General features: G+C 39.3%; 1 protein-coding gene across 1 annotated transcript; it reads left to right on the forward strand.

Moving 5' to 3' along the window:
• Positions 1-116: 116 nt before the first annotated feature.
• plekho2 (pleckstrin homology domain containing, family O member 2) lies at positions 117-26915 on the forward strand. The gene is made up of 7 exons (XM_084354584.1): positions 117-317; positions 14205-14354; positions 14664-14786; positions 18986-19090; positions 19237-19335; positions 22267-22584; positions 22694-26915. The coding sequence occupies exons 1-7, from the start codon at positions 309-311 to the stop codon at positions 24110-24112; spliced, it is 2223 nt and encodes a 740-aa protein (XP_084210710.1). The 5' UTR covers positions 117-308; the 3' UTR covers positions 24113-26915.
• Positions 26916-26928: the final 13 nt, after the last annotated feature.

A 26928-nucleotide genomic window follows, 5' to 3' on the forward strand; every position in this document is an offset into this window, starting at 1 on the left:
ATGCGTTCAGGCGCTGCTGGCTGCTGTTCGCGTTGCTCCTCCTCGACTCGATTCAAGAGTGTGAAGGCAGTTCAACCGGAAACTAAACTTTCTCTTAGAACTTTTTTTCTCTGAGCAGAAGAAGAGGAAGAGACGACCCTTGGTGTCATAAAAAACACGGTTCCTTATTTCCTTCACTTAGGCGTGCTGTCGGAGATGTGTCAGCTGCCGACCGATGGGGAAGAAGTGAACTGTTTCTGGAGAGGATAAAGGCGACGTCGAGTTTTTACACTAGTTACCGCTCACATAACGGATTCTGGTCCTTTATCATGGAAGATGTGAGTAGTCCCTTCAGTCCCACGGTGAAGCCGCTGCTGCTTTGCTTTTTGTCGCAGATACTTTGCAGTTGTGTTTGCAATGTCGGATCGTAATTTTGAGGACGTTTAGTGGGAGTGAACACTTGAGCTGGGATTCACTAGCCTGTGTGATAAACCTCGGCAGTAAAATAATGTGCAGGGCGCGACCAGGTCATCAGAGCGAAGTTATGGGCGGTAGAAGAGGTGGCAGCGCGAATTCGGCCCGATATGTTGGAGATACACGAAGGCCTAATAGTCCAGAGAGAAAGACGTATGTTGAGATTTAGAACGACGCCTGCCGTCCTGCCGTCCTGCCACAGTCATCTTAAATCAACACTCAGACACTTTCTGGCACAAAGCACCTGCCCACCTGTCAATCTGTTGCATCAACTTGTTGGTCAGATTCCATACGAAACTCAACTCGACAACTCTAGAGAAAACTGCAACCTCCGTTCAAAAACCTTCCATTTTATTGTAGCACCATGTGTGGGTGTACCCACTTAATCTTTAAAACAGAAATTGAGACTTCGTTTGACTCAGATGGGTCCTCTAATACGTTGGGCATTATTACAGTCTCCATCTAGCACTTAGGTGAACTGTATTTCAACAGAGTGATGCTCCGTAAGGGTTCATTTCAGTGGACAGGATTGAAGGAAAACCGTCAAAGGTTAACATTTCACAAATACAGAAAATACTTATTTGATTGTACCTTTGGCGGATTCATCGTGATGGACCGATGTGTCATAAGTGTCAACAACGTTTCCTGTTTGTGTGTGCTTTGCCATAGCTAGATGGTCATGCACGATGATACAATATTTTATCTCTGAAGACAGACTGTTGTAATGATTTGCTGGTCAGAAGAATCCTAAAATCATAAAAGGCCCTGTGTGATACATACTCTACAGGGGGCTCATGTAACAGCTGATGACTCAATGCCTCAGTAAGAATTTGGCATTTTGAGGAAGCCAACTTACTAGAAAGGGGAAGTCAAGTAGAGACATACTGAGTTGGTCTACAGCATGCAGGGAACATGTTGCAAACATTTTTTTCAAGCATGTTGTATCCCACCCTTTAATTGTAATGTTGTTTGAGAAAAGTTATTTAACTGCATTCTCCTTCCCAATCAGAATCTGATGATTGGATGCAGCGTTGAGGCTATAAACCACAACAGCTACAACTCAAATTTAAAGAAAAGCCTACTTAAAAAATGTTTTTCTTCTTATTCAGTGAGACGGTTTTACCAGTGACTTATCAAAATGAAATGTTGACGATGCAAGTCAAAATGAGACTATATATGGCTTAAGCTAGAAATTGAGTTTTTTTCAGCTAATAACAGAACTAAAGATTTCACATTCTTGTATTTTAAAAAGAAGGCTGTAGTGAACAAAGATGGATTATTTCATATTCCATAGTAATAGTACTAATAAGGCTTGTGTTAAAACATATAGGTGTTTCTCTCTGAACCCCTGTGGAACTGTATTGCAAAGTGCAATCATGTTGCTGTTTATCATAATATTATTATCAGCTGATAACCAATAATATAAATTCCAATTGGTCCAATATATATGGTGCATCGTTAAAATAGAGCCTATGTATAAATAGTTTCTACCATGTATACATATTAAACACTACAACAGTCATATTTCCAGATTTGTGATTTGCCAGAGTTTCACTTCAAACAGGACCAACAGAGCTATGTGGTCACTGTCATGGTGGGCTGGGTCTTCCTGATGACTTTCAGAGGTTGACTTTTCATTACTTTTGCTTTTATCAGTTTTGTGGATGGTTTTGTGTCAGAAGTGCAATGCGAGTAGATGTCTGGTGGTGTGACTTTAGTCCTGCATTGCATTCGCTTTTAGCACCAATAATCTGAGGTGGGATGTCTTTTTGTTGTTGTTGTTGCTGTGATACATTTGACGATACAAAACACCTAGTTTGTTAGAAAAAGTCACTCAATTGCAGTGTGTTATTACATATAACAGTGACTCTGCCGTCTCACTACACTTTGTACATGGATAAGTGACGCTATTAAAAAGGTCACATTACATGGGAACTTTTTGATAACTGAAGAAGACAGATCTAATCATTCGCATTAAACCTCATAATGTGTGGCCGTTTTGTGATGTGAGAGAATGATGTGTGGTTTGGCTGGGGATTCCCAGAGTACAGATGGGTTAGGGCGAGGGCCAGTAGGACCAAAACTGCCTGAGAAGGGTTCAATAGAAGTTGTTTGAGAATGTCAGTATTCACATGTTGATGAAGGTTCTCAGTCATCCAGGTCATGGTAAATCTAAGTGCTATATTTTAGGCAACTGGACTTGCTGCCTACAATATAGCACTTAGAAGAGTCAGTATTCACCGGTGCTAACAGGAGAATTCATAATTGATTTGGACTTCTCTGGTTTAGAAATAGTTCTGTTTGGATATTGTACTCTCATATCTAAAGCTGAACTAAAACTCTTGCTTGATGTTCATGACTGGAATGTATGCTAGTATGAACACCCACTACTTGGCTGGCTGCCCATGTATAGCTGTTTTGCTCTTATCTTTGTCTTTATTTTTAATTTGTCATTTCCCACTCTCCTCGTCTCTACTCCACATTCTGCCTTATCTTCTTTACCTTTCAACCCCAAAACAACTGTGGCCCTTCCATGATGATCTTTTGTCTCAGCTCCATGTGAGTCATCCTTTTCTCGCCATCCCGCTGACCTACAGTGCAATGTGACGTGTCTGCCTGAGCCATTCAGTAAAGAGGAAACAGACTGCTACATTATGTGTCAGGCAGAAAACTATTAACCCTCTCTCATTATCAGCCTGCAATCCAGGCCTCTGCTACACAATGGATGTGTGTGTATGCACATCTTCTTACTGGGGCACCACTGACAATTTCTGGGAAAGTGCCTTTATGAAAAAGAAAGAGTCCTCAGTGGTGAATGTGTGTGTGTGTGTGTGTGTGTGTGTGTGTGTTTGTGTGTGTGCTCTTGAATTTGTGTCCTTGTAGGGACGAACACCTCCAAAAGATAAGAATGTTCGGCAAATGTTCTTTTAGAAGACATTTGTACTTTATGCACACAGGATTTATTTAGCATTAAATGGAAATAGTGAAATAATGTGCTTTTGTTTACTTATGTTAGGTGACTGACAGTTAGAGCACAGCCAAAGCTTGGATGGACATGAAATTGTGTCCAAACTTCATTACAAACAGTACAAACCTGTATACTTAACTACGACTCCAATGTTCTTTTTTTACTTAGAAGTGTCTAATCACTGAGTTTAAAGGAACAGTTCACCCAATAATGAAAATGTATTATGTACTCACCCCCATGCTGATGAGGTGAAGTTTTGTAGTTCACAAAATATTTCTGGAGTTTTGCAACAAAACAGTATTACAGCATTCTCCTAAACAACTTAAGTAGCTGGGGACTTGTTTTAAAACATAAAAAACAACCAAAAAAAAGAAAAGATGTTATTTATACCCTTTTTAAAGCCGCAATCTTCACTTAAGTTATTATTTTATAAAAGTAAAAATAGTTTTATACGTTTCAAAACAAGTCCCTATTAGAGCTGCACGATATGTCCTTTGAGCATCGTCATCGCGATGTACGTGTGCGCAATAGTCACATCGCAAGGCCTGCGATGTAGGAGGCAAATTAAGTCATCTAATTTCAAGGGTACCTGACACACACTGTGCATGCAGACTCTGCATGCGCAGCGATCCACCAATCACATTAGTTCTTATTCAGTGTGCCGAAGCAGAGCACGCCCCTGCACATGGAGTGTGTCGCTGGTAACAACATTGAAAAATGAGCAACGAACAAGAGAAAATCGCCGGAAACAAAGACTTGGTGCCAAAAAGAAAAGCAACGTCAGTTATCTGGAATTATTTCGGCTACAGGAAGGACGATATTGACCAAACACGTGTTATGTGTCGACAGTGCCTTGCATCTGTTGCCACAACGAGAGGTAACACAACTAATTTGTTTGACCATTTACGTCGGTACCACTCAGTACGACGAATGCAAAGCCAGATCTGACTGTCATTTTTTTAAATCATTTTTGATAAAAAGAAAGATGTTTAGTTTTGCTGTAAAAGATTTCAGTTGTTGAATAACCTGTTTATCACTCATTGTTAGTTACTTAATGTAATATTGAAGCTAGAATGTTCCATTTTAAGATGGAGAGCTCAAAAGGTTCAAAGGTTTGTTTATTGTCATTCAGTTCACGTTTGCACATGATAGAACGAAACATGTACTCAGGTCCCAGCACAAAAAAAGCAAGCCATAAAAGATAACAATAAGAATATCTCTAAAACACAGACAGAAGCCATACTCGTAACATTCACAAAAAGAGGTAAGATCAGTGCAGGTTAATTGTCCACAAGATAGCAGCAGTGCAGCATAACATAAAGTGCTATTCAGGTCATCTGATGAAAATTCCTGTATTTTTTCATATCAAAATATATATTGCAGGGTTAAAAAAAATCGCAATGTCAGTTTTTCCAATATTGTGAAGCCCTAGTCCCTCTATCTCAGTTGTTTAGGAGAATGCTGCAACACTGTTTTGCTGTGAATCTCCAGAAATGTTTTGCGAACAACAAAACCTCACCGGGATTCCATCAACATGGAGGGAGGCCGTTTTGGGTGAACTTGTCCTTTAAAATGATGTGTTGTGCACCAATGACAATAAGTGGAAGATTAATATTGATAAGTTATTAGACAATTAGGGTTGCAATTGATTATTATTTTGATTATTGATTAGTCTACTAATCGTTTTCCTGATTAACTGACTTATTCATCGCCTATAATGTCAAAAGTACCCAAACACCCATCACAACTTCACAGAGCCCAAAGTGATGTGAAATTGCTTGTTTTATTCAACAATCCATGAATTATATATGATAAAATCAGAAAATCCCCATATTTGAGAAGCTGGAACCAGCAGATATTTAGCATTTTGTTGACAAATGACTGTAACCATTAAGCGATTACCAAAATAGCTCTAGATTCAAGGGTTAATTTTGGATGAATTCAGCAGCTTTGCTGCCATTCTTTGCCCCCAACTACAACAATTTGCTACAGCTCTGATCCACACCTTTGACTGTATTCTTTTCAACTGCACAAGCCAGCCTCGCTCCACAAGCGCACTGTTTCAGCCAAAACATGCTTTTCCAAGGTTTTTTTTTAAATAGCCACACCTGTAGCGATTAGTATCTGCGTGATTGGCACCCATTTTGGAATTACCAAAAAAATGCAGGCGCCCCATGTGGTAATATAAAATAAATCAGGAAATCAATACAGGACTGTACACTATCAGGCCAGATAGATTTTTCAAATCATGTGAGGATATTCACAATTATCTTGATAATGGAAATTCACCACCATCAACTAATCCCGGTTGTTTTTGATCACGATAAAATCTTATTTTATATTGTCCCATCCCCCAAACCCAGGGTTTGAAAGGAGCATCCTCAAAAGGCTCAGTTGTTCACAAGCAGAGATGGGATGAGGTTCACCACCATGTGAAACACATGATTATATAAAGGCTATTACCACACGGTCTCAAGAACACTTAAAAGAATGTCAACACAGTTCACGTTCACATTATTGTATTTTAATTTATTTTAATTTTATTTATGTTTTATACAGCGTCCCAAGGTTTTTGGGGGTTGGGGTTATGTTTAGAACTGTCCACCAAACCCACCTGATGGAAAAGATCACATTTTCCAGTACACGTGCATATATGACTAGACACGACTAGTCAGCTGATAGCTACTCAGCTGGTAACTGAGCTAGTGATAGTGAAACATGAATCTAACAGCTGATACCTACTAATGCAACAATGCTTCATTAGTCTGACTAATTTTAGATAATTTATATGGTTGCCATTCTAAATGTTTGTCAGATAAGTTGGTCTAGCTGTAATCACATGTGAGAGGAAGCATTTTTTGGATGTGAATGGATTTTGTGGTTTGTCAAGAGAATTATTCAACATTCCACTTTGTTGGTCATTGATGTTCCAAAATAATTTGATGTTCAAAGCATAAACAAGGAAACTATGAACAAAGTAAGGGTCATTAAATCCCAATGTAGTGTGTGAACGCATATTGGTGTCCTCTTGAAAGCTCTCACGAAGTTAGCATAATGGCAAATGAGCCGTCAGTCTGGATGATTGCTCTTCAAAAACTTTACAATATTCAACATATTTCATATATTTTTGACATTATTCAAAGTTTTCAGCCAGCATTGCGCATTTGGCTTCAGCTTCTCAACAGGGAGCATTCACAACCGCAAGTTCTTCAGAACTTGCCTTCTCTAGTTTAATATGATATTTCTGATGATCAAGTTTGTTGTTAAAAGTTTAAACGTTTCTGATCGCCATGACATGTATGCCCTTGTTGTTTTAAAGGTAAGGGTTAGATTATACATTAACAATTAATGATTAACAAAAACACAGTTAATAATCAATGCAAATTTTTAATTTGAATATGTGTTACTCTCAAAACATTAACTATTAATAGCCCTATCAGTCATCGCAAAGCATTGTAAAGAAATAAAAGGAAACAAAAATGAATTAAGAAAACAGATTTTGTTAACAATATTATTCATACAAAATTCAATATTTTCAAGGGACTCTTGACTTGCAACTTTTTAAAATAGTTTTCCATGTTGAGCATTTTAATTTGACTTGCCATGAGCCCTGTAAAGTAGGCCTATGATCATCTTTGGAGACCAACAGCAAATAAATGAACATTTAGAAAAATCTGTCAGTGTTTTCTGAAGTGTGTTCTGTGTTCAGAGCATTAGAACACTGGTATTTTGACATATGAGACTTGCATTGTTCATAGTTACTTGGCATTAAAAACAAAGTGAGTCATGGTCATGATCGGGTATTGCTTTGTCAGTCGTCTTCTGGAGAGCTGTGTTATTTTGTTTACATTGCTTTTTACATGCTAGGCCTGGTTTTCTTTTCAGCCCAGGTCAGCTGTAGAAAATAGGGTTGAAATTTATTTTGAAGATGGATTAACATTTAAGTAATTTATCAAGTACAAATGACAAATATTCCCATCTTCCAGTCTCCAATGTGAGGATTTGTTACTTTTCACATATCTTTGGGGTTTTGAACCATTAGATGAGTCAGTAGTGAAAATAATCACTAATTCCAGCACCCATGAAAACTGTAAATTCTTATTGCTGATGTGATGTACCTTTTTGTCTGATAAAGTTATTCATTTTCACATTATCTACATGTGTGAGTTCAGAATAATGATGTTTGTATGCTGTGTGACACCATTTGTGTTAAGAAACAACAGGCTATGTACTAAGAACGTGGGTGTTATTCTAGCCTTGGTGGCATTACAAAAATATATATCCTCCCTGTGTGAGTAATTGATCTGTGACTAACTATGAAACACCACCACTGTCACAACTGTAAATATAAATAAGCAGGACAGGTTCGATGTGTAGTTTTCTCTCTGGCTTAAGAAAGTAGTAGGGTGTGGACCGTCTATCAACCCCAACACTCTTCTGTTGCAGCACACTTGGCTCTGACAACATCAGCAGCAACGACACAAAACAGGAAGTACAGACCACTTGTGAAGATACTTTAATTTTGCATTTGTTTTGAATGTAATACTATTTTTTCATTACAAATGATAATATCAGTTTAATAATTTAAGTGAAAAGTTGAATCTTTGAACAATCAACAAGATTGTTTTTTCGGGGAAAATTGACTGAGCATTAAGCTCTGTTCCACCAACGCCCTGAAATCACATTCATATGGGCTAGAAAGGATATAAATATGGTAACAACCATGGTACTAACAATAAAGAAATTATCAAGTGGGAGCCCAAGTAAGAGCAAGTTTAATAAAAGCAATAACTAGCCCCATGTCTGGCCGAATGATATACAACAATAAAAAAAAGTTAAATAACATCAAATAAATAAAAAACTTGTCTGCCAAAGGGGAAGAACTTACAAAACAATAGCAACATTAAAACTGCAAACAGTGACGAATGGGCCCGAATGGGCATCGGGGTGTACAGCAGCAGACGGGCACAGGGGTACAAGGGGCCGTTCATCACAGCTTGCAGTTTTCATTTTTCATTAAGATTGTTTGACAGACTTTGATTGATTTGTTTGACATGCTTCTGGAATTTCCGTGTGTTTTGGACACTGTGCAAAGGAGGTCAATAACTTCCTATGTCCACTAATTGGCACTAGAGAAAACTAACCACATTGGGTTTAAGGTGGTCAAGGATAGACCGCACCATCTAAGTGAAATACTGAGGCTCACTTCCTGTTGACAGTAGGTGGCGTAGTGAATATACCTGCTAATTGGCATGAACTGTGTTTTGGGCAGGACTCTGATCAAAGATGTGAAATTGGGAAATATTTTACCATTTAAACAGAAGTTATAACTTCCTGTTTCATGGGGAGGGGAACTGAGAATCTTCTCCATATACTGTCATCAAGGCCTTGAGGATTTTCTCATGAAATTTGAGGTACCTCTCAGTTTAAGAAATGGCATTTCCTGCTGCCACTAGGGGGCACTGAGTGTAAGTGAATATTGTTATGTAAATGTGTTCCGTCTGGGACTTTTACCAAATGTGTGAGGTTTGGTGCATGTACAGTGAAGTGACAACAACCACCTGTTTTATGGCGAATCATCGACCATGCTGGCCACGGTCACGTCATTCAACAAGTTTTTATATCTTTTCATCACAAAGGTGTTAAGATTGGCCTGTGAAAATTTGAAGTTGATCGGGTTAAAGCTGTACAAGAAGTTTGTTGAAACACAAGACATGCAAATCGCCAAAAATGAGGAGAAAAAATTCTAAATGGTTGACTTACTGTTGGGTTGAGGTCAGGCCCCCAGGACGAGTGCCAGGCTTTGAAACCAGTTTTCGTAGTGGCCAAGCATCGTCACGCGATGAACTGGGGCCCAAAAATACCTTTTCCCATAAGCTTACATTGTGACAGAAGCATCTGTAAAACAGTGGATACATTTTTTTGAGCGTCACAACACCCACAAAATGACTTGTTTCACTGTCAGAATTTGATCCATTCAGTCCAATAAAATTTGCAGTCTTGAAGAGCCGCATGATTAAATTATTTTATCGCCATTTAAGTTAGTCAAGTGCTAAACCGGAAGTTGACAAGCTCTATGGGCCCCACAATGTGGAAGCTATGTGGAAGACAGTCGGATCATTTTAGCTTCATGCGCCACTGAGCAGCTTTCATAGAAATGAATGAGACTTGGCCTCTATGGCTGTTAACCACCGCGCCACCATGCTAAGCACTAAATCCAAAATGGCTGACTTTCTGTTGGTTTTAGGTCATGGCCACAGAACTTTTTTTGTCGTATGTCTTGTTGCAATACACGTGCACCAAATTTCAAACCCGTAGGTGAAATTTAGGGCTGCCTTTTAGGGGGCGCCAATGAGCCATTTTGCCCCATCCTTAGCAGAAACATATAAAACATGTAAATCTCCACCACTGTTGAATTTTGTACAAAGTTTTGTTAGTTTTTGAATATGTTAAGCCCTCACAAAAGAAATTCATTTGCCAGAAAAAAAAAATCAAAGGGGTCCTCTCACTTGGTGCTCAGGCCCTAACAAAAAAAAAGAAATATAAAATATCCAATAAAAAAACAAAAACACTGGTATGATGTTGATATGACTGTCTGCAGGTCGTTTCAGGTCTGTTTTTGCGGAGAACTGCACATGTGTTGTGGTGGTGGTTAAGATTCCAAGTCTCTAGATGAAGCGCCGCTGCAGCCTTGCCTTATATGCGCGTGGGACGTGCTACTCAGGCAGCCAGTGTGGCTGCTCTAACCTGTTAACATGGACGCCAAAAAAGAAAAGCAAGACGTTCTGCCTCGCACATGCGCTGCTCATGAGGCCAGTGTGTCCAGCCTGTGAGGAATTTAAATGGACACAATGTCCATGAATATTTGCATTTGCTCAAGCTAGCATGGACTCCACAAGCTAAAGCAAAACCTGCTGAGTCATGTTATCTCAGTTCTGACAGAACTTTTGCTGATTGCAGTCTTGCGTTGTTTATTTAACAAATTCTGTGATGAAGTTGCTTTTCAAACTCTCAGTAAACTAAGCTTGATGTATTGATCCTCTGATGGTGTGGTCACTTTGGGTCTGTCTGATTGTGGTTTGGATACCACTCTTCAAGCTTCTGTAAAGCATTTTAGAGTTCCATGTACTGCCCCCTTCTGTATCCTCAACCTTTCTGAATTTTTTGGGGTTTGGTATGTGACAATATTCGAGATGTTTAATGTGGTCTCGGACTTTTGGACCTCACTCTATGTCCTCACATTTTAATCTCTTGAATTTGACAGTTTTTAAGTCAGAAATTCTTAATCACAACTTTATTGCTTATCATTTCAGCTTTTATAGCCTTTTTAATACCTTTTGTCACATCACCAATCATCACTGATTGGCCAGTAACTTGCGTTTCATTTCAAGTTAAAAATAAGTTAATAATACTTGCAAAACAAATTGATCCAGCCCCACTGTGTTCTCCCAGCTCAAACAGTAAGTATTCAATGGGGATAAATTTAATGGAAAAGAGAGTAATCTGAATCTAAAGTGTGAGCTTCAGTCATGCTTTTGGTGAGTTCATGCTGGGCAGGTCAGCGTGAAAATCAATGAATGCCAGATGCTCTCTGACCTAAAACTTAATCAGAAACACATGTCTGCTGAGGTGTGTCTCTTAAAAACCCTGCACTCTATCTTCTCTTCCTCTTTTAAGACCTTAGCTTTAGCACGTTGTTATTTTATAACTGCATCAACACATTATCTTAATCTGCATACTGGTAGCTGACAGTAGATCCATTTCAGAGTTCACCACAACACCACAGATAAGACTGCTAATAGTTTTGGGTTGAAGTGTTGGTGAGGTCTGTGTTTCAGTGCAGAGCAGACTTCCTGTGTGTGTCTAAAATTGGAGCTCCTTCACCTACTCTGTGATCTCACAGTGCAGAGCTATAGTAGTCAGCTGAGCCCTGAGTAATGGAAACCTCTTGCTGCTCTTTTGCAAGGGTGGGTTGCTGTACTGTACTGTACTGAAGTGTTCCACCCAGCCTCATCAATTTTTTCCATGTTCACCCATGTCACAGACATGCAGGCCACTGTGAGCAAGAGGGACTCTGTCTTTCTGTGGTGAACCTATCATTCAGTCTGTTTAAAGTGGTTATACAAAGTAGATTTGTTTTGCCCCTCTTGCTCTCTGTGTGGAATTACTTTCCTCCCTGCCTGCCAGTCCTTTCTTTGCAGGTGCGCTGCTCTTTACCAAGTTCAGACACAGTCACAGTCACAGTTACAGTGAAAGTGGAAAAACAGTTGGATGACCTCCAGCCTAATCCCAAAAAGAAAAAAAAAGAAAAAATAGATATCCTGTGGCAGTTCCACCTACAGAAACAAAGGTGGTGAATTTTGCAGACACCTGCACTTGTTGATTAGCTGGGTCTACACAGAGCTGACTCCACGATTCTGTATATACGTAGACAGAAGTCAATATTCCATGGAGGTCGGTCGCCATAGTGAAGTCTGCTTTAATTCATCGCAAAACAAAAGACGACAATGGCAACTATTTTTAACTGCAAAAAGTATCAAAATGTCCAAAGAAACTTTTCTAACCAGCCCCTCTTATACATGTGTATATATATATGCATATATATGCATATATATGTATATGTATATATATGGACATTTTGATACTATGTATACATATATACAGTATATTATTATTATTTTTTTTATACCTACTTAGAACTTTAAAGTACTTCTTTTCATCTAACTTCATTCCCAAAACACACTGACATTGTTGGGTTGGGGTTAGGTTTGTAAGTAGCCTATGTGGTGTGTATTGGTGGAACACAGCAGCAGCCCTTACAGCTTTCATTATTAGTCTAAAGTGTTTCAGTTCTTTTATAATTTGTCCACAGATTCACTATTACTCACACTAGAGGATGTGTTTCATGTTGCCTAGCAGCGACTGCATAGATACTTCCCTTTTAGGCTGAATTGTAAACACAATTGACATACTATCACTTAACCTACATCTCTGAACAAATAGCAGTGGGAAATAACATGCAGGCAGCAAATGTGCAGAACAAAGCCCAAATTAGATAAATATTGTCTAAATGCGTTGTGGTTTGAGGTGAGATGAGATGTGTTACAGGCACGGCCTGTTGTCAGAAATGAAAAAGCCTGATATGAAGTGAGAGCTGCTGATCTTAACAGGCCTCAGCCCAAGTTCTCTAACACCAAACTATTTTTGAAGTAACACTACAACGTAAGCAGGGCTGGAGTTTTTTCTTATTTGCTGCACAAGCTCAGTGCGAGACTAAACTGAGCCCAGGCACATTTTCTCTTAGAGTTAGGTTTGGTGACACAAGTTGGAACATCGCCATGTCTTATCGAATTGGAAGTAGTTTTAAAAGCAGTATTTCTCAGTTAAAATGCAATCTCTGCTTAAAATTTAGGAAATGTCTGGTCACATTTCCCTTAACAATAGGAGCAGATATTATTAGATGTTAAAAGTAAAATGAAAGTATTTATATTTTATATTTAGCAGATTCCTTTATGAAAATCACTTAAAACACAAGTGTCAAAACAGGAAGAAGTCAACAGGTATATTATATGTCTTACTGACCATACTGTCACACACATACTGAATCACTCACCTATAACCTTGTTTGTGTCCTGTAAGAGACTAATAATTTAAATCAACCAAAACAGCCATTATTTGTATGTAAGAGGCTGATTAGGGCTTAGCAGTATGGCCCTAGAATAATATCATAGTATTGTTTAGCCTGTATAGTGGTATACATTATATATCTCAATATTTTGACATGTCAGAAATATGAAAAAATCAAATATCACAACCAAAGACCTAGATCTTGTATTGTAGGGAAGACTATTAGTACACAAAACTTTAACACCATGTGAATTTTGATAAATAATCATCAGTAATGTGGATATAATGACTAAGTGTTAATGCAGCCTTTAAAACCAGGAAAAGACAACACATATAATGATATAAAAAATCTCTGACAGTATATAGTCCTATATCACGATAACAATATATATTGGCCAGCCCTAACTGAGATGGTGCTTGGTGGTTCTCTCCTCACACCTATGGCGTCTTTGTGGGTCAACACAGTAATGTGTCTGAGTACACTGCTGTTCTATTTCCAGTGTTGTCAACTGTCAACTTCTGTCTTTGTCTGTGTGCTTGGAGTGTACAATGACAAAATACTACTTGCTACAGCTAATGTGTGACACGTAAGTCAGATGAGGTAGATGCCCCTTCACTGTTAATGAATTTGAATTATACATTTAAGATACAGATTTTATAATATGCTGATATAGTTAAAGATCAAACTAGAATGGTATTTAATCAAGCCTAATCACTGTTGGTACCCTTCTGAATCCCCATTATCTCAGATGCACATTGGTGGTAGTTGCATGTTTCTAACCCTATTTGTTACCGTATAGCAGCTGAAAAAAGACTTCCCTCTTTATAAACCTATTTACCTACTATAACCGGATATTTATTCAGATCCATATCAAATTGTACTCATTGTACCAGCCACCTAAGTATGGCAAATTGTCTTGGCCCTCTTGCTCTGTGTCTGCAATGACTTTCCTCCCTGCTTGCTGTTCCTTTCTTTGTAGGTGCTCTGCTCTTCACCAAGTTGAGACACACTTGCAGTTAAAGTGAAAGTGGAAAACCATTAGATGACCTACCACCTAGTCCCAAAAAAGAAAAAAAAGATATCCTGTGGAAGTTCTACCAACAGAGTACACTGACATGTATATGATTGTGATTTCCCTCCTCTGTGTCATTGTAGGATGCAAAAGAGGAGCCAACCCAGTGTAAAGAGCCAAAGTTCCTGGGTAAGGCTGGCTGGGTAAAGAAGGCCCCCGGCAGACTTTTGGCAAGCTATAAGGACCGCTACATCCATGTGGAGAAGACAGAGGTTGTAGTGTATGAAAATGAGGTACACTTTCTTCTTCTTCTTTTATTACTCTTTTCATGCAGCATTCTCATTTTTTATTTTGCTCCAATGTCAAGTAACTGTTGAAATGTCATTTTATGTGCAGTTTTTAAAAAAACAAAAACACGGCACTCAAAAAATAGATAATACAGTCAGAGGATTGTGCAGAATAAGCAACTATGTTACTTAAAAGACAATCCAGTTCCTGTTAGAAGGTTGTGGGATTTGCTGTTTGTTTTCATAAAAATCTCAGTTACGTCTGTCTTTTACTTGGAATAGCAAATTTGCAGGTAGTTGTACTTTGTATTGCAGGACCTGCAGAACTGCTTGGACAGGCTTGACTTGGAAAACTACGATAAATGTCATGAACTGAAGAGCCCCTTCAAGAAGAAGCACAGACTGATACTGATTCGATCAGCCAAGACTGGAAATAAGGTGAGCTGAGAGATGCTTTGGGGAAAACAGAATGGTGTGTAAATGTTCAATGCAATTCCTCAGAACTCATTACCTTTACTTATCTTTTCAATGTTAAATGCTAAATAAATATGCCATGGGTGTATTAAGGCAGTATTTAAATATAATTGGAATGTCAGGGCACATCAACATGTTCTCACTCCTAACTCGTCAAGTATGGCAGCTTGATCAGTGTCCTTAAAGAGTAACTAAACCGCTAGGTTTTGGCTGAGGTGCATCTAGGCTGGAAATTAAAAAAATGCCTTGATTCTGAGTGGGGCTCCAGGAGCAGTTAAGACACAAGCCCCTTTTAGTTAGAAAATGCGCCACATTTGCAGCCAGGTAAAGGCTGCAATCTACGCCAGAGGTGTAGTATTCCTCCTTTTCAAAAAAGCCGCCACTGGGGGAGGCGTAAACATGTGAGTGACGTGAAGCACGAAGTTGGGCGTGAACAGTGAGGAGTGATCTGGTTATTGACGATTCTCTCGGCTGTGATGGTTAGCATCTCCCGGATCTCAGCGGCTTTCCAGTTGCTCATCTTGACGTCCGTGGATGAAGTGATGAACTGACTGCTGTGATCAGCTGTTTCCTGTTTTTAAAACTCCCGGCTGTGGGTCACACAACAGTGCACGTCATCGACACCTCTGCCCATGTCACACAGTTGCCGGCACATCGACACCTTGGATTTACATAGAAATGGAGATGGCTAAAAGTGTACCCTCCGAGGCGTCATATTGGCAGACCAGAACAGACCCCCAATATACCACGCTCTGTCTAAATTCGCGGACCTAGTCGCAAAAAGGACAGCCAAATTGGCGGGTTGCTGTCCAGTATAAAAATGGTTAGTAGTTACTCTTTAAGCTTCTAAATTGTGACGCTCTACCTGTCAAGTTAGCAATAATACGTTATATGCAACATCTGGTTAGACTCTCAAAATAAGGCTTGCCGACAAGCAGCTTACAGTCTATGACATATGATGACTTTTGAGCTGTTGTTACCTTGTCAAACGGTCGTGGTTTGGTTAGGTTCAGGCACCAGAAACTACTTGGTTAGGCTTAAGGAAAGGTCATACTTTGGGTTAAAATAACTATGTTCAGTCTCAAAATGTACGGAATGTAAACAACTAAAGTGACATAACTCATGTCATGTAAGTTACATTTATGTATATTAACTGACATGACATAACTCAAAAACAAACCTTGTCACAAACAGGATGCGAGCCCTGGTCTCCAGAAGAAAAGTCACTGACCAGGCTGCTGTATTTAATGTGTTGGGAGTGAGAATGGAAGAGTAGCTCCCACAAAATTTTGCAGAAGCAATATTAGGTAACATAAACAGGTTTTGCAATGAATGGACACATGAACCTAATGTTGCTGTTTATTGCTGATATCACACTCGGAGAGGGGAAAACACAAGTTTACCTGACTGCTGTTCCCACAATTAACTCTCATGTTGTTGTTTTTTTACTCTTCTCGTGACCAGAATGATAGTTACGCTTCATACCTTAATCTCTCAGTTGTAAACATTGACACCCGCTTTGACAGCAGGGGGAGGCGGGGCCCTGTGTACCTCGCAGGGCCCTATGCGACTTGTGTGTATAGCATAAAAACTTCTTTGCGATATTTGGGGTTTATTATGCGCTAAGTGAAAATGCGCATTAAAACAGGTGGACGGACACGCACCAAAAGGAACAATACAAAGAAGCAACTGCAAATGTATAGATGCTTCAGTTTCACACAGTGACAGAGAATGAAGGAAGTGAAACTGAAGAACTAACCAACAATTAAACTTAACAACAAAAAGCAGAAGAATAAAGAGAACCAAAACATGTGTTACTGTGTTGACCTCCCCTGCAGTTGGTTTAAAAAGAGCAAGAGCAACTTAAATTGCCATTTTAGCCTGACGATGCCCCCTTCATGAATTCCAATTGAATGGCACTCATTGAATGGCCAAATTCCAACAGTCCCCTTTAATTCAATCAAGTAAGCAATTGTATTTGCTAGATCCAGGTTTGTATTTTGAGCCACATCAAACTGTACTCACTCATAGATACCACGCCACCTAAATACAGCAGATTTTTTTCATCAAGATCACTGCATTATTTCCTGAGAAATTCATGTCAAAAAATGCCAACAATTTCACATGTAAGTGAGAAAATGTTTCTGGACCTGTGTCTCTATCATTTGTACTGAGAAGCTACTATCAATTGTGTGACAAAGTAATAGGACATGTATAAAATCGTATTTCTTTAAACAGAAGTTGTGCGTCAAGAAGTTTAGTCATGTGGGTTTAACAAACTTGTGAAGACGCAACTAATTGATTGATGCAACACATGTTAGAAAATAACTGAAAATAATTCCTGATACAAGTAAAGTCTGTACACATATAAGCACGTTTCTCCTTTAAAGCTGCACTAATCAATATGTTGTATTAACAGTGGATAAAATAAATGTATGAAATATGAAAGGGGTTGCTCATAGTGACTCTGTAGTTCAAGTCAGCTCTAAGGAGTATGTAACTGCTTTGATTTCATCTCTAGACTCACATAAATCTGGTTTTGTCAAAAAAGTAAAAAAAAACAAAAAACGCAATCTGTTAAGGAGCAAACACTGAAAGAGAGAGCTGCAAATGTGGACAACTGTGTGTGTGTGTGTGTGTGTGTGTGTGTGTGTGTGTGAAAAACTGCAAACTTGAGAAAGCATACTTAAACATTATACTCAAGAAGATGTGACACTGTCCTATGATAGCTGCCGTATGTTAAACAGACAGGCAACACAGCAGGACCAAAAAAAAAAAAAGTGGTCTGTAGCTGCTGTGTGTTCATCATTCTTCAGTGTATGGATGACATGCTGTGAAAAATTTTAAGTGTTAATATTACCTGGGAATCTACTGCACAGTATGGCTCATTGCGAATATCATCAGGAAATATATATAGTGAAAGGGCAACACCAAAGCTCTGAACGTTACCTCCACCATTACCATGGTGATCCAGCTTCCTTTATGACACCGAAAACGTTTAAACTCTACATAAAGCTAACCCATTAATTTATCTTTATAGTGCATCCTTCTGGTTTCAAACTTTTCAGAAAAATTGGCTTTGCATGTGTTTTATGAGGAAAGAAATATATTGATCTTTTTTGTTAGACACACAATACATTTTGGTGACTAACCAACTGACTGATTCTTTTATATATTACTATGATTACAACTACATATTATCTTTATGGCATTGCTATGAAAGATAAGGCTAAACCAGTTGTTTCGGTGTATATTGTCTTTGTTATTTTCTGAATAAAGGTAAGTTTAAAAAAGGGAAATACTGCTACAAATGACTGTTTTGCAAGTTGAAAGACCATCATTCAGCTTTATAAAACAATGCATATTTGTTAAAGTTCCAGAAGCTTTTGGTAGTTGGTGCTCTATTGTGGTTGCTCATTGTGAATAGAGCTCTTCACTTCTGAGCAGGATGTGAAGAGCTGCTTGGCTGCCTCTTGGATTCTCCGAGGCAACCCTCTTAAAGAAAAGATTTATTTTAGCAGCACAGCACCAGTGTGTCCCACAACCAACCACCTGTCACTGTTCAGTTAAAAAAACATCAAGTAAACTCACATAGTTGAGAGACTGAGAAATGTTGGGTTTGAAGAGGTAGAGTGAGCGTCAGAGAGGAAAAGAGTGAATAAATTACAGTGTGTGATACATGGAAGACTTCTCTGAAGTTCGGAGTCTGAGTAAATTTGTAATGTAGCTTCTTGAGCAAAAGTCCCCACATTAATGTATTAACTGTTTGAAATGTAATTTTAAAATTTTTAGACTGTAATTCAAGATAGGGTATTTTTTTCACTTTACCTTGCAACTAGGGCTGCACAGTAAAAATAGAGCTGTGGGACACTGCAAACAAAGAGCTGTGAAGAGCGTTGATTGTAAGTGTAAAATCAAGGACTTTTCAGTTTAGGTCTCTGATCTGGCAGAAAATCTACTAATACAAGTGCTTCCTTAAATAAACAAGTTAGGAGATTTAATTCTTCTAATGGAAAAGCAAAAAGAAAAAGGAAAAGACTGTACATTAAATGCTCCATAACACTTGCTGTATGTTTTACCTTTGATCATCAACTTTATTTTGAAATGACTATTCTGTATTTACTTCTGACACGAGTCATTTCTCTGCTGTATGCGACTGACAGGTCCATGATGTGAAGTTCCAGGCTCAGACTGCAGAGGAAAAGGAGGCTTGGATCAAAGCTCTGAGTGATGGCATCAATCGAGCAAAAAACAAAGTCTTTGATCAGGTGAACTAGTGTAATCTGCACACAAAATCAGAAGTGTCTCTTAATTTCAGTCAGTGGCATCCTCACTGAGTTTTTATGTGTTAAGCAATTGAAAGCTCAGATGGATTGAGTGGAAAGGTGAATGAATAAGCTTCATGTTTTCACAGGTGAAGATTGATGAAAGCAGCAATTTAGAGCATGTTACTCGAACAAGGCCCAAAGGGAACCGTAACCGGCGGCCTCCGACCAGGATACACATGAAAGAGGTTTGTGTGTGTGAATTTGAGAATCCATTGTGTTACAGACACTAGGTGGTTAGCTCTGCTGCTACAGTAAGCAGGTCAGGATTTGAATCTCAACTCTGCGTTGAGTTTTCTTGTTCTTACGTTTGGATGGGTTTTTTTATTGGTTCAAACATGCATAACTAGCTCAACTAAACTACTCCTGTTGTTTCATGCTGATACATGGATTGATGTTCATATAGCACACATACATTTTTTTGTTCATAAATTCAAGGCTTAAGATACTTTAAATTATAATTGTTTTAGCAAGAATGCCTTAGGATAACAAAATATTTCATGATTATTAATAAGTCTCAAGAGACAGCAAGATTATATAGTGTACCACATGAACCTGTAAAACAGATGAAGTAGAGTGATTTCACTCGCTTCGAGCTATATTTACCTCAAGGCACCACCCTTTAGGAAACAAACATGATAGCCAAATATTTAATTTGGTCTAATTTCTTGAAGTTGCTCCTAAGTTCTTGAGTGGTATAACAGTAATACTTAGTACAAGAAAAATATCATCACCAAGTTTATTAGTATTAACTACTAACCACATACAATCATACCAAACATACAAATCAGTAAATAATAATAAACCCTCCTTTTATGTTAAAGCTTGAAAATCTAGAAGACATATTTTAAGGTATTTTGTCAGTATGACATTTCTGTAATTGTTATAAATGGTCTCAGTAATGAGTTACAAACAGTGTTTATTAGGATTTGTTTGGTTGATTTTTGGGATGACTAAGCATGCACAAACATTTTTGCTGTTTGTTACATGAATTACATAATTACTCATGGTCGTGTCAAGAATAGATGTAAAGACCACAGCGATGAGCAACAAATAAATGCATGACTGAAGCCATTAATGCAGCGACAGTAAGGTGTATTCATTAGTGGAAACACAGACGACCACTAAGTGGAGTAAAACTTGACCATTAACTGGTGAAAACTCAGCGCTACATTCAGCAGCTGAGAGATTGGAAAGCACAGGAGGAACACTTGGAAATCAGCAATGAAGAAGAGAAGTATTTTTTTGTGAATGAAAACAGTATTTCTGTCAAAAAGAGAAAGCAGCAGTTTGGTGAGGGTCTTTTCAAACATTTTTTTTTTACCTTGGCTTTTGGTAGCAGCCAGACCTTGTGTTTGTATAATCATTTTTCTAATGGATTTAAATTTATGATATATATAGCTTTTTAAAGAAGACATTTATTTGAGGAGTCTATTAGGATAGGTTTACATATTTAATGTTCAAAAAACTTTTTTTTTTTGTCATACTGTCCACTGCTGCAGCACCATGCTCACCATTTGTCTAAAATGCTTCGAATTAGCCCAGTCCTCCTTAAGGCCTCCCTTCCGAAAAGAACGGTCTGCTCTGATTGGTCAGCCTGAGTCAGCAACATTCACCATGTGTCTGGTCAGCTCTGCTGGTGTTTTAACTCTCTAGTGAGAAGCACTTCTACTGTAAATATAAAAACTCTACCACTGCATGCTAGAGAAGGAATATAATCTGTATTAGCCTCGGCCTCACAGCCCAGCAGGCCCCTAACGTCACAGCTTTGTAATGGTCTTTGTATGGTGTGAGCAAGATAACTGCTAGCTGATCATTAAAGTCATACAAAGTTGCCATGGAAAGGAATTACTGCTGTTAGACCATTTCTTTTTCACATGATCTTCTCCAACTTGCTATATCATTATCATTCATATCAAGTAAATTTACACACAGCAGCAACACACACACAGACCCATACATGAGGACACTGGAGCAAAACTGTCTTTGTATAACAACAAAGCTAACGCTAGCTGAGGTAGTTCTTCAATATACACACAAAGAAAAACTTACAGCTTCCAAGTTTCACATTGGGTCATGGACAGGCAGCACTGATACATTCTTGACTTTTTACTGTTTTCCATCAAATGAAGTTAATCAGCTGGGTCTTGATTGGAGTAGATGAAGACTTATGTGTTAAATCTTGCAGCCAACAACGGAGCAGCTCCCATGCTTAGCTCTTAGCTTTTTTATCACATTAAAAAAATATCATGTGGGTTCACGCTTAAGAATGCTGAAACGCCGTGGTCCGTCGTGAAAAATATTCCAAACCTCTATGTGAACATCAGTCTAAGGCACTGCAGCGCAAATTAAGAATCCATTCACATACACGTAACAATTAGTACATTTGCGTATCTTTCAATACATGCTAACACATGCAGTTACAATTTCCTGTCATTGACATGAAATAATGTAATATAATGTTCCGATGTTGTGTCACAGTCTGTTCCCCTGTCAATTGGAAAAGGGCTTCAACACAATGGCAGATAGAAAAAGGTCGTTATGTCGTGGACTGGTCAAACACAATTCACCATAATCTGACTAACTGACAACTGACTGTTGGGCAATGCCCCCTAGTAAGCATCAGTGTGTACACTGTAACAGTGTAGAAGTTGTGGAAAACAGGAGGTGAACAACTAACCTTAGCCTCTCCCAACTCTCCGTTGTCATGGTTACACTGACACTTAGGGGAGCATTTCCCAACAGTCAGATGTCAGTGAGTCAGATTATGGTGAATTATGGCTGACCAGTCCACTACAGTATAAATGAAAAATAACAAGTAATCTAATTCCTTTGTTCATCAGTTCTGATCATGTTTTAAAAGATAAATATTTAATCGTAAGTATTTTATGGTAATTTTAAACTTAATTACAAACAGAACACAGAATTAAAAATGTTTTTTTTATTTATTGTAAATGACCACTCACGGCCCACCTGCAGTACCTTCACAGCCCAGCAGTGGGCCATGGCCCACACTTCAGGAATTACTGCACAAAAGTAAAGGGACAACCCAAAAAGCATAGTATGGCCCTTTTAATTGAATTGAATGTCTTGTGTATAATATTTTACTTTACTTCTAGGTTGCTGATATGTCGTCTGATGGTATCCTGCGTTTGGATCTTGATCTTGAGGATGCATTGATGCCTAATGGGACCCATCACACCAGTGTTGATGGCACTGAGACCCCCAAAGAGGCCAAAGTCCCAACACCTCCGTCCAATGCCAGTGAAGCTAAAGAGAAACAGTCAGGACCAAGCGCTGAGGAGGAGGCTCAGACTGAGCCAGAGGTATGTCCCCAGAAAAAGGTCATCAAACCTCCGATGCCCCCTACCAAAGAGCCCAAACCCTGTCTTACACCTGAGGATGAACCTGATACAGAGGAGGGCCTCGTGAAAAAGGTCTGTATAATGCTATTAAAGTCTTGTCATACAATGCAAGAGTATCTGTGTATGTCTTTCTTTCTGTTTGGATAACATGGCTTATCAAATATAATGCAATGTTTTTAAGGTCCTGAAGCCACCTATGCCTCCTTCTAAAGAAGCCAAGCCCTGTGTTTCATCTGTTGAAGAAGCTACAGAGGATGTCAAAGCTGAGAAGATATCTGAAAGGAGTCCTGATGCCAAGAAAAAGGCTGGTCCACCACCAACCCCTCCCAACAAACCCAGCTCCAGCAGCTCCACGAGCAACATTGCAGAGGCCTCACAATCCAGGCCAAACTCTCACCCCCCTGCCCCTCCATCCAAAGAGAAGAAACCTTCCCATCACCCTGTGGAGCCAGACCAGGAGGTTCAAGACACAACTGATGAGAATACTGGGAAAGAAGACAATAAGAAGGAGGTACAAGGAACGGTTGTCGAAAAAGATGAGGCGGAGCAGTTGATTTCTAAAGGAGCTCTTCCTAGTGTCAGAGATGATCAGTCTGAGAGTCCAAGTGTAGCAGGGCAGGTTTCTGAAGAAGAATCAGGGGAGACTATAAGCAGTGACATAAACAAGTCATCTGACAATGAGCCATTAGCACCCACAGAGCCACTCAGAAAGAGCCCTAGTCCTCCTCTGACCCGCAAAAAAGAGCCTGAGAAACAGACCCAGCTGGACACGAAACACACAGACCACAAAGAAACTATAACCGACCAGTGTCCTAAGGAAGGAGAAGACCCTACTGCTTTGCTGCGAACAGCCTCAGATACCTCAGGCAGTTCTTCTCAAGCAGAAGAGTCACTACCCAAGAGCGGAGTACCCTCAGTAGTAGTGACTTTAAATGACCCAGTTACTGACAGCCTCAGCCTGAGTCCACTGCTTTCTAACTTGCATGGGGAGAAGAGAAAGAAGGCGGAGGAGAAGTCTGTAGACAGCGGTCAGCACTCAGACGATGAGAGTGAAGGCTCTGGCAGTGAAGACACACTGGCAGCGTCTACTGCTGCATTGAGAGGAAGCCATGTTGGTCTGGATGTGTTGGACACCAGTGAAGATGACATTCAGATTTCTGTTGATTTAAGGCAAACACAGGCTGCAACCAAGTCTCAGGTTAGATCTAAGGTATTTCCCTGTCAGCGGCCAGAGCCCACTCCCCCTCTCAAACCCTCAACCAAGGCCAGGTCAGCCTCCAGTGGAGATCTACTATCTGATTCTTCAGCCTGTACTCAGCAGGTGACACAGCAAACCAGACCTGAAGCTGGAAACAACGGGGCTCCTGGTGATGATGTCATGAAACTTGAGGCGGAAGTGGCTCTAGAGACGGAAAAGACGAGCAGGCTCCTGAGCAGAGTGTCCCAGTCCCAGAGAGGAAGTGACGGGGAGAGCTTGCCAGAGGATCTGCTGACCAAGGCCATGGAAAAGCTGAAGAAGGCTGACACTGTTCTCAGGGAGGTCCAGAAGCTGAAACTTGCGAAACCTGCAAATAACTCAAGCAACAGGAAGAGCTGGTGAATGTCAGTCATAGATTTACTTGGCATTGACCATTTGCTAAACCCTTCTCCTGAACGGTGATTGTCCAATCATCGTCGTAAAGTGATATACGGTACAAAGAATTTGTAGGGTCATACCTTTTTTAAGCCTTTTTTAAGAGTAAACATTGAAGGAATAGATGAAACAACGCTATTAGACTTTAGGCTGACAATAGCAGCTCTGTCTTGCTCTTTGTGCCGAATCCTGCCAGAACAGGATCCGGGACCTCCCAGATTGGGACCGGTACCTATTTGATAGCGTCCTGCACCTCCTTGGTCACTATCAAATACATTTTGAATAATATTTAATGTTGTCTCTCCTGTCCTTCTTTTATTTCCCACTGAATTTTCTCAAAAATTGCTTGTTTCCCTATTTTGCAGGCATTTTAAATCTGACTTTTAAAAGAGATAGAAGGAGCGGTCATGTCACGCAGTGATGAAACATAATTAAAGCTGTGACTTTTGTGCATGAAACGCAAACTAAACTGGCATGTGATGTACAGTATGCTTTTTAGTGTCTAAATATTTTGGCATATGATGTCTGTAAACCCTACAACTAAGTGGCTGTTTGTGCTGATATATGATGACATGAGTATGCCTAAAGTTGATTTAAGATGGTTGTGCATAGGTGCAAATCTGTGAGGCTGTCCATAGTGCTGAAATGGATCAGAGGTGATCGATCTGTCAGGCGGACAAATGGACAGAACATGCCACTTAGTTTGGTTTCTTAGCCTGCTGCTTTTTGTAGTTGTTTGTAGATCTGTAGGCCCTTATTCAATTTCCCCCATTGTAGCCGTCCACAAACACAGGGGAGACGATTCGACAGGGAGTGAGAGAGCGTGTGCAAATAGTAATGTTAATCAGCTACACACCTCTCCCTGCTGATTTTGGGTGATTATTGTGAATGCTCTGATTAATAAATGTAAATAAATAATGCTCAGTCTGTAACAACAGTTTTAGTTTCGCTCCCCCTGACCCGTTGCGAGCATCACCCTATCTGTGTCCTGGGACCTTTTTTGATTTACAAATGAAGCACTGAGCCAATGTTAGTGTTCAATTAGCCAAATTCATCCTGAAAGCCTCTTCTTTTTTAAGTCAAAAGTGGATCAACTTGTTTGAACAGAACCAGCAATTTTTCAATCATCTCATGGAGCCAGTGATAGCTAGTCTATTTACCTAACTGATTAAATCTTCCTGCAACAGGGACAGCTAGACATGAGAAGCTGCTTTTGTCTTCCTCAGTCTGAAATCAACAACCTACAGGTTCAAAAATTTCTAATAATTTTGAGGGGTAAAGTTGACAAGGTTACTATAATATATATGTATATATAGCACATGTGCTGTATGAGAATGGAAAGCCTTACAGGTAGCAACATTTGTTAAAGGGATCAGGGTTTAGCAAAATGGTCGATTGATGGATGGAAGTCTCCTTTTTAAAGGTTATGCAGCACATGCAACTTTTTGCTCAGAATTAACTAAGTGCAATTTTAACTTTCTCTGCAGCTGAAAGGAATGCTAAATGTTCTACTGTGTATTGTTGATTTTTTTTGTTGTATATGAACTATCAGATATTTTCAAGAATAATTACTTGAAAGCTAACTCGAGAATTAATATGATTTTGACAAAGCAGTACTGTCAGAACATGCAAAAAAAAGTACTAAATGTGTTAATACCAGATTACACAACTATTGGAATAGTTTACTTTGTGGATTTTAAGAGGCTTTTTTCTCCTATTATCAGAAACCTGTTTTCGCTGGCAGTTTAGATGAGGGAATTTATATTGTACAGACTTTATTCTTTTACCACAGCATATGCTGTACATTGTCGACGAGAGATGTACCAACATGGCTCAGGAGTTTTCTGCAAATAATCTTGTAATACTAATCATGGGATTAAAACAGAATGAACACCTGCAATTTCACATAGATTGCAGTTCTGTAATCAATATGTTTTTTCATACTCATATTGTACATAGCACAGAACAAAGAGAATGCAGCAGCCCCTCTTGCAATATGTGCACATCAGTGATGACCTGATGTACCAGATGGTTTGTAACAAAGGACCATTTGGGAAGTCGTCTGCGGGAAGTGGAATTTGACAGGCCATTTAAAAGTTACTTGGCAGGTGATGTGATGAACCATCTGCATCGATCAAGGGCTAATTTCAACCAATCACATTAACGGTAGGAGTACTACCACCGGAGGCTCTTGGTGAGTCAAGCTCTTGCCAAAACTAGTCAGGAGAGAGTGAAAACATCTTTTCCAGCGAGGGAAGCCTCCAGTGCTATCCATTGCTCCTCCTCCAATGAAGAAATATATAAGAAATACTCCCCAGTTCTGACATAAGTGGTACATAACAGCATCTGTACTTGAGCAGTAGTGTTGTTTTCAGACGAGAGTTGCTTCTTGTCTCTCTCGCTGCCTGGTCGTCACATATAAACAGTGCCAGTAGCTGCCAATAGTTCCTCAGAGGGCACTGATTGGTCCAAACAACTGTGGCTTGGCCACAAGTGCATAGCGTGAAGCCTGGCCAGACGGATTCTCGAGATCACTAATAAACTGATCTTGCAAATCCTTCTGCCTCACAAGGAACATCAGTGATGTTGGAATCATGAACTCTGAAGAATTTCTGAATTGTCCAGTGCTTTGTTAAGGATATGTTGGCAGTTTTTAAGACTATTTTGTATATGCCACGCCATTGTATGTAAGATTGTTTTCTAACATTAGATATAATTTTCTACTTTTGTGATAAAATTTGCTATTAGCCAAATAAACAAATCAAAACTATCTGCTTTTGTTT

Source organism: Pagrus pagrus (assembly GCF_965226575.1).
Source record: "Pagrus pagrus genome assembly, chromosome: 1".
Taxonomy (NCBI): domain Eukaryota; kingdom Metazoa; phylum Chordata; class Actinopteri; order Spariformes; family Sparidae; genus Pagrus; species Pagrus pagrus.

Excerpts from the sequence above, each read along its gene's own strand:
- plekho2 (XM_084354584.1), top strand. Across the intron at positions 14,355-14,663 it reads TTGTAGTGTATGAAAATGAG|GACCTGCAGAACTGCTTGGA; the intron begins GTACACTTTCTT and ends TTTGTATTGCAG. Across the intron at positions 14,787-18,985 it reads CAGCCAAGACTGGAAATAAG|GTCCATGATGTGAAGTTCCA; the intron begins GTGAGCTGAGAG and ends TGCGACTGACAG.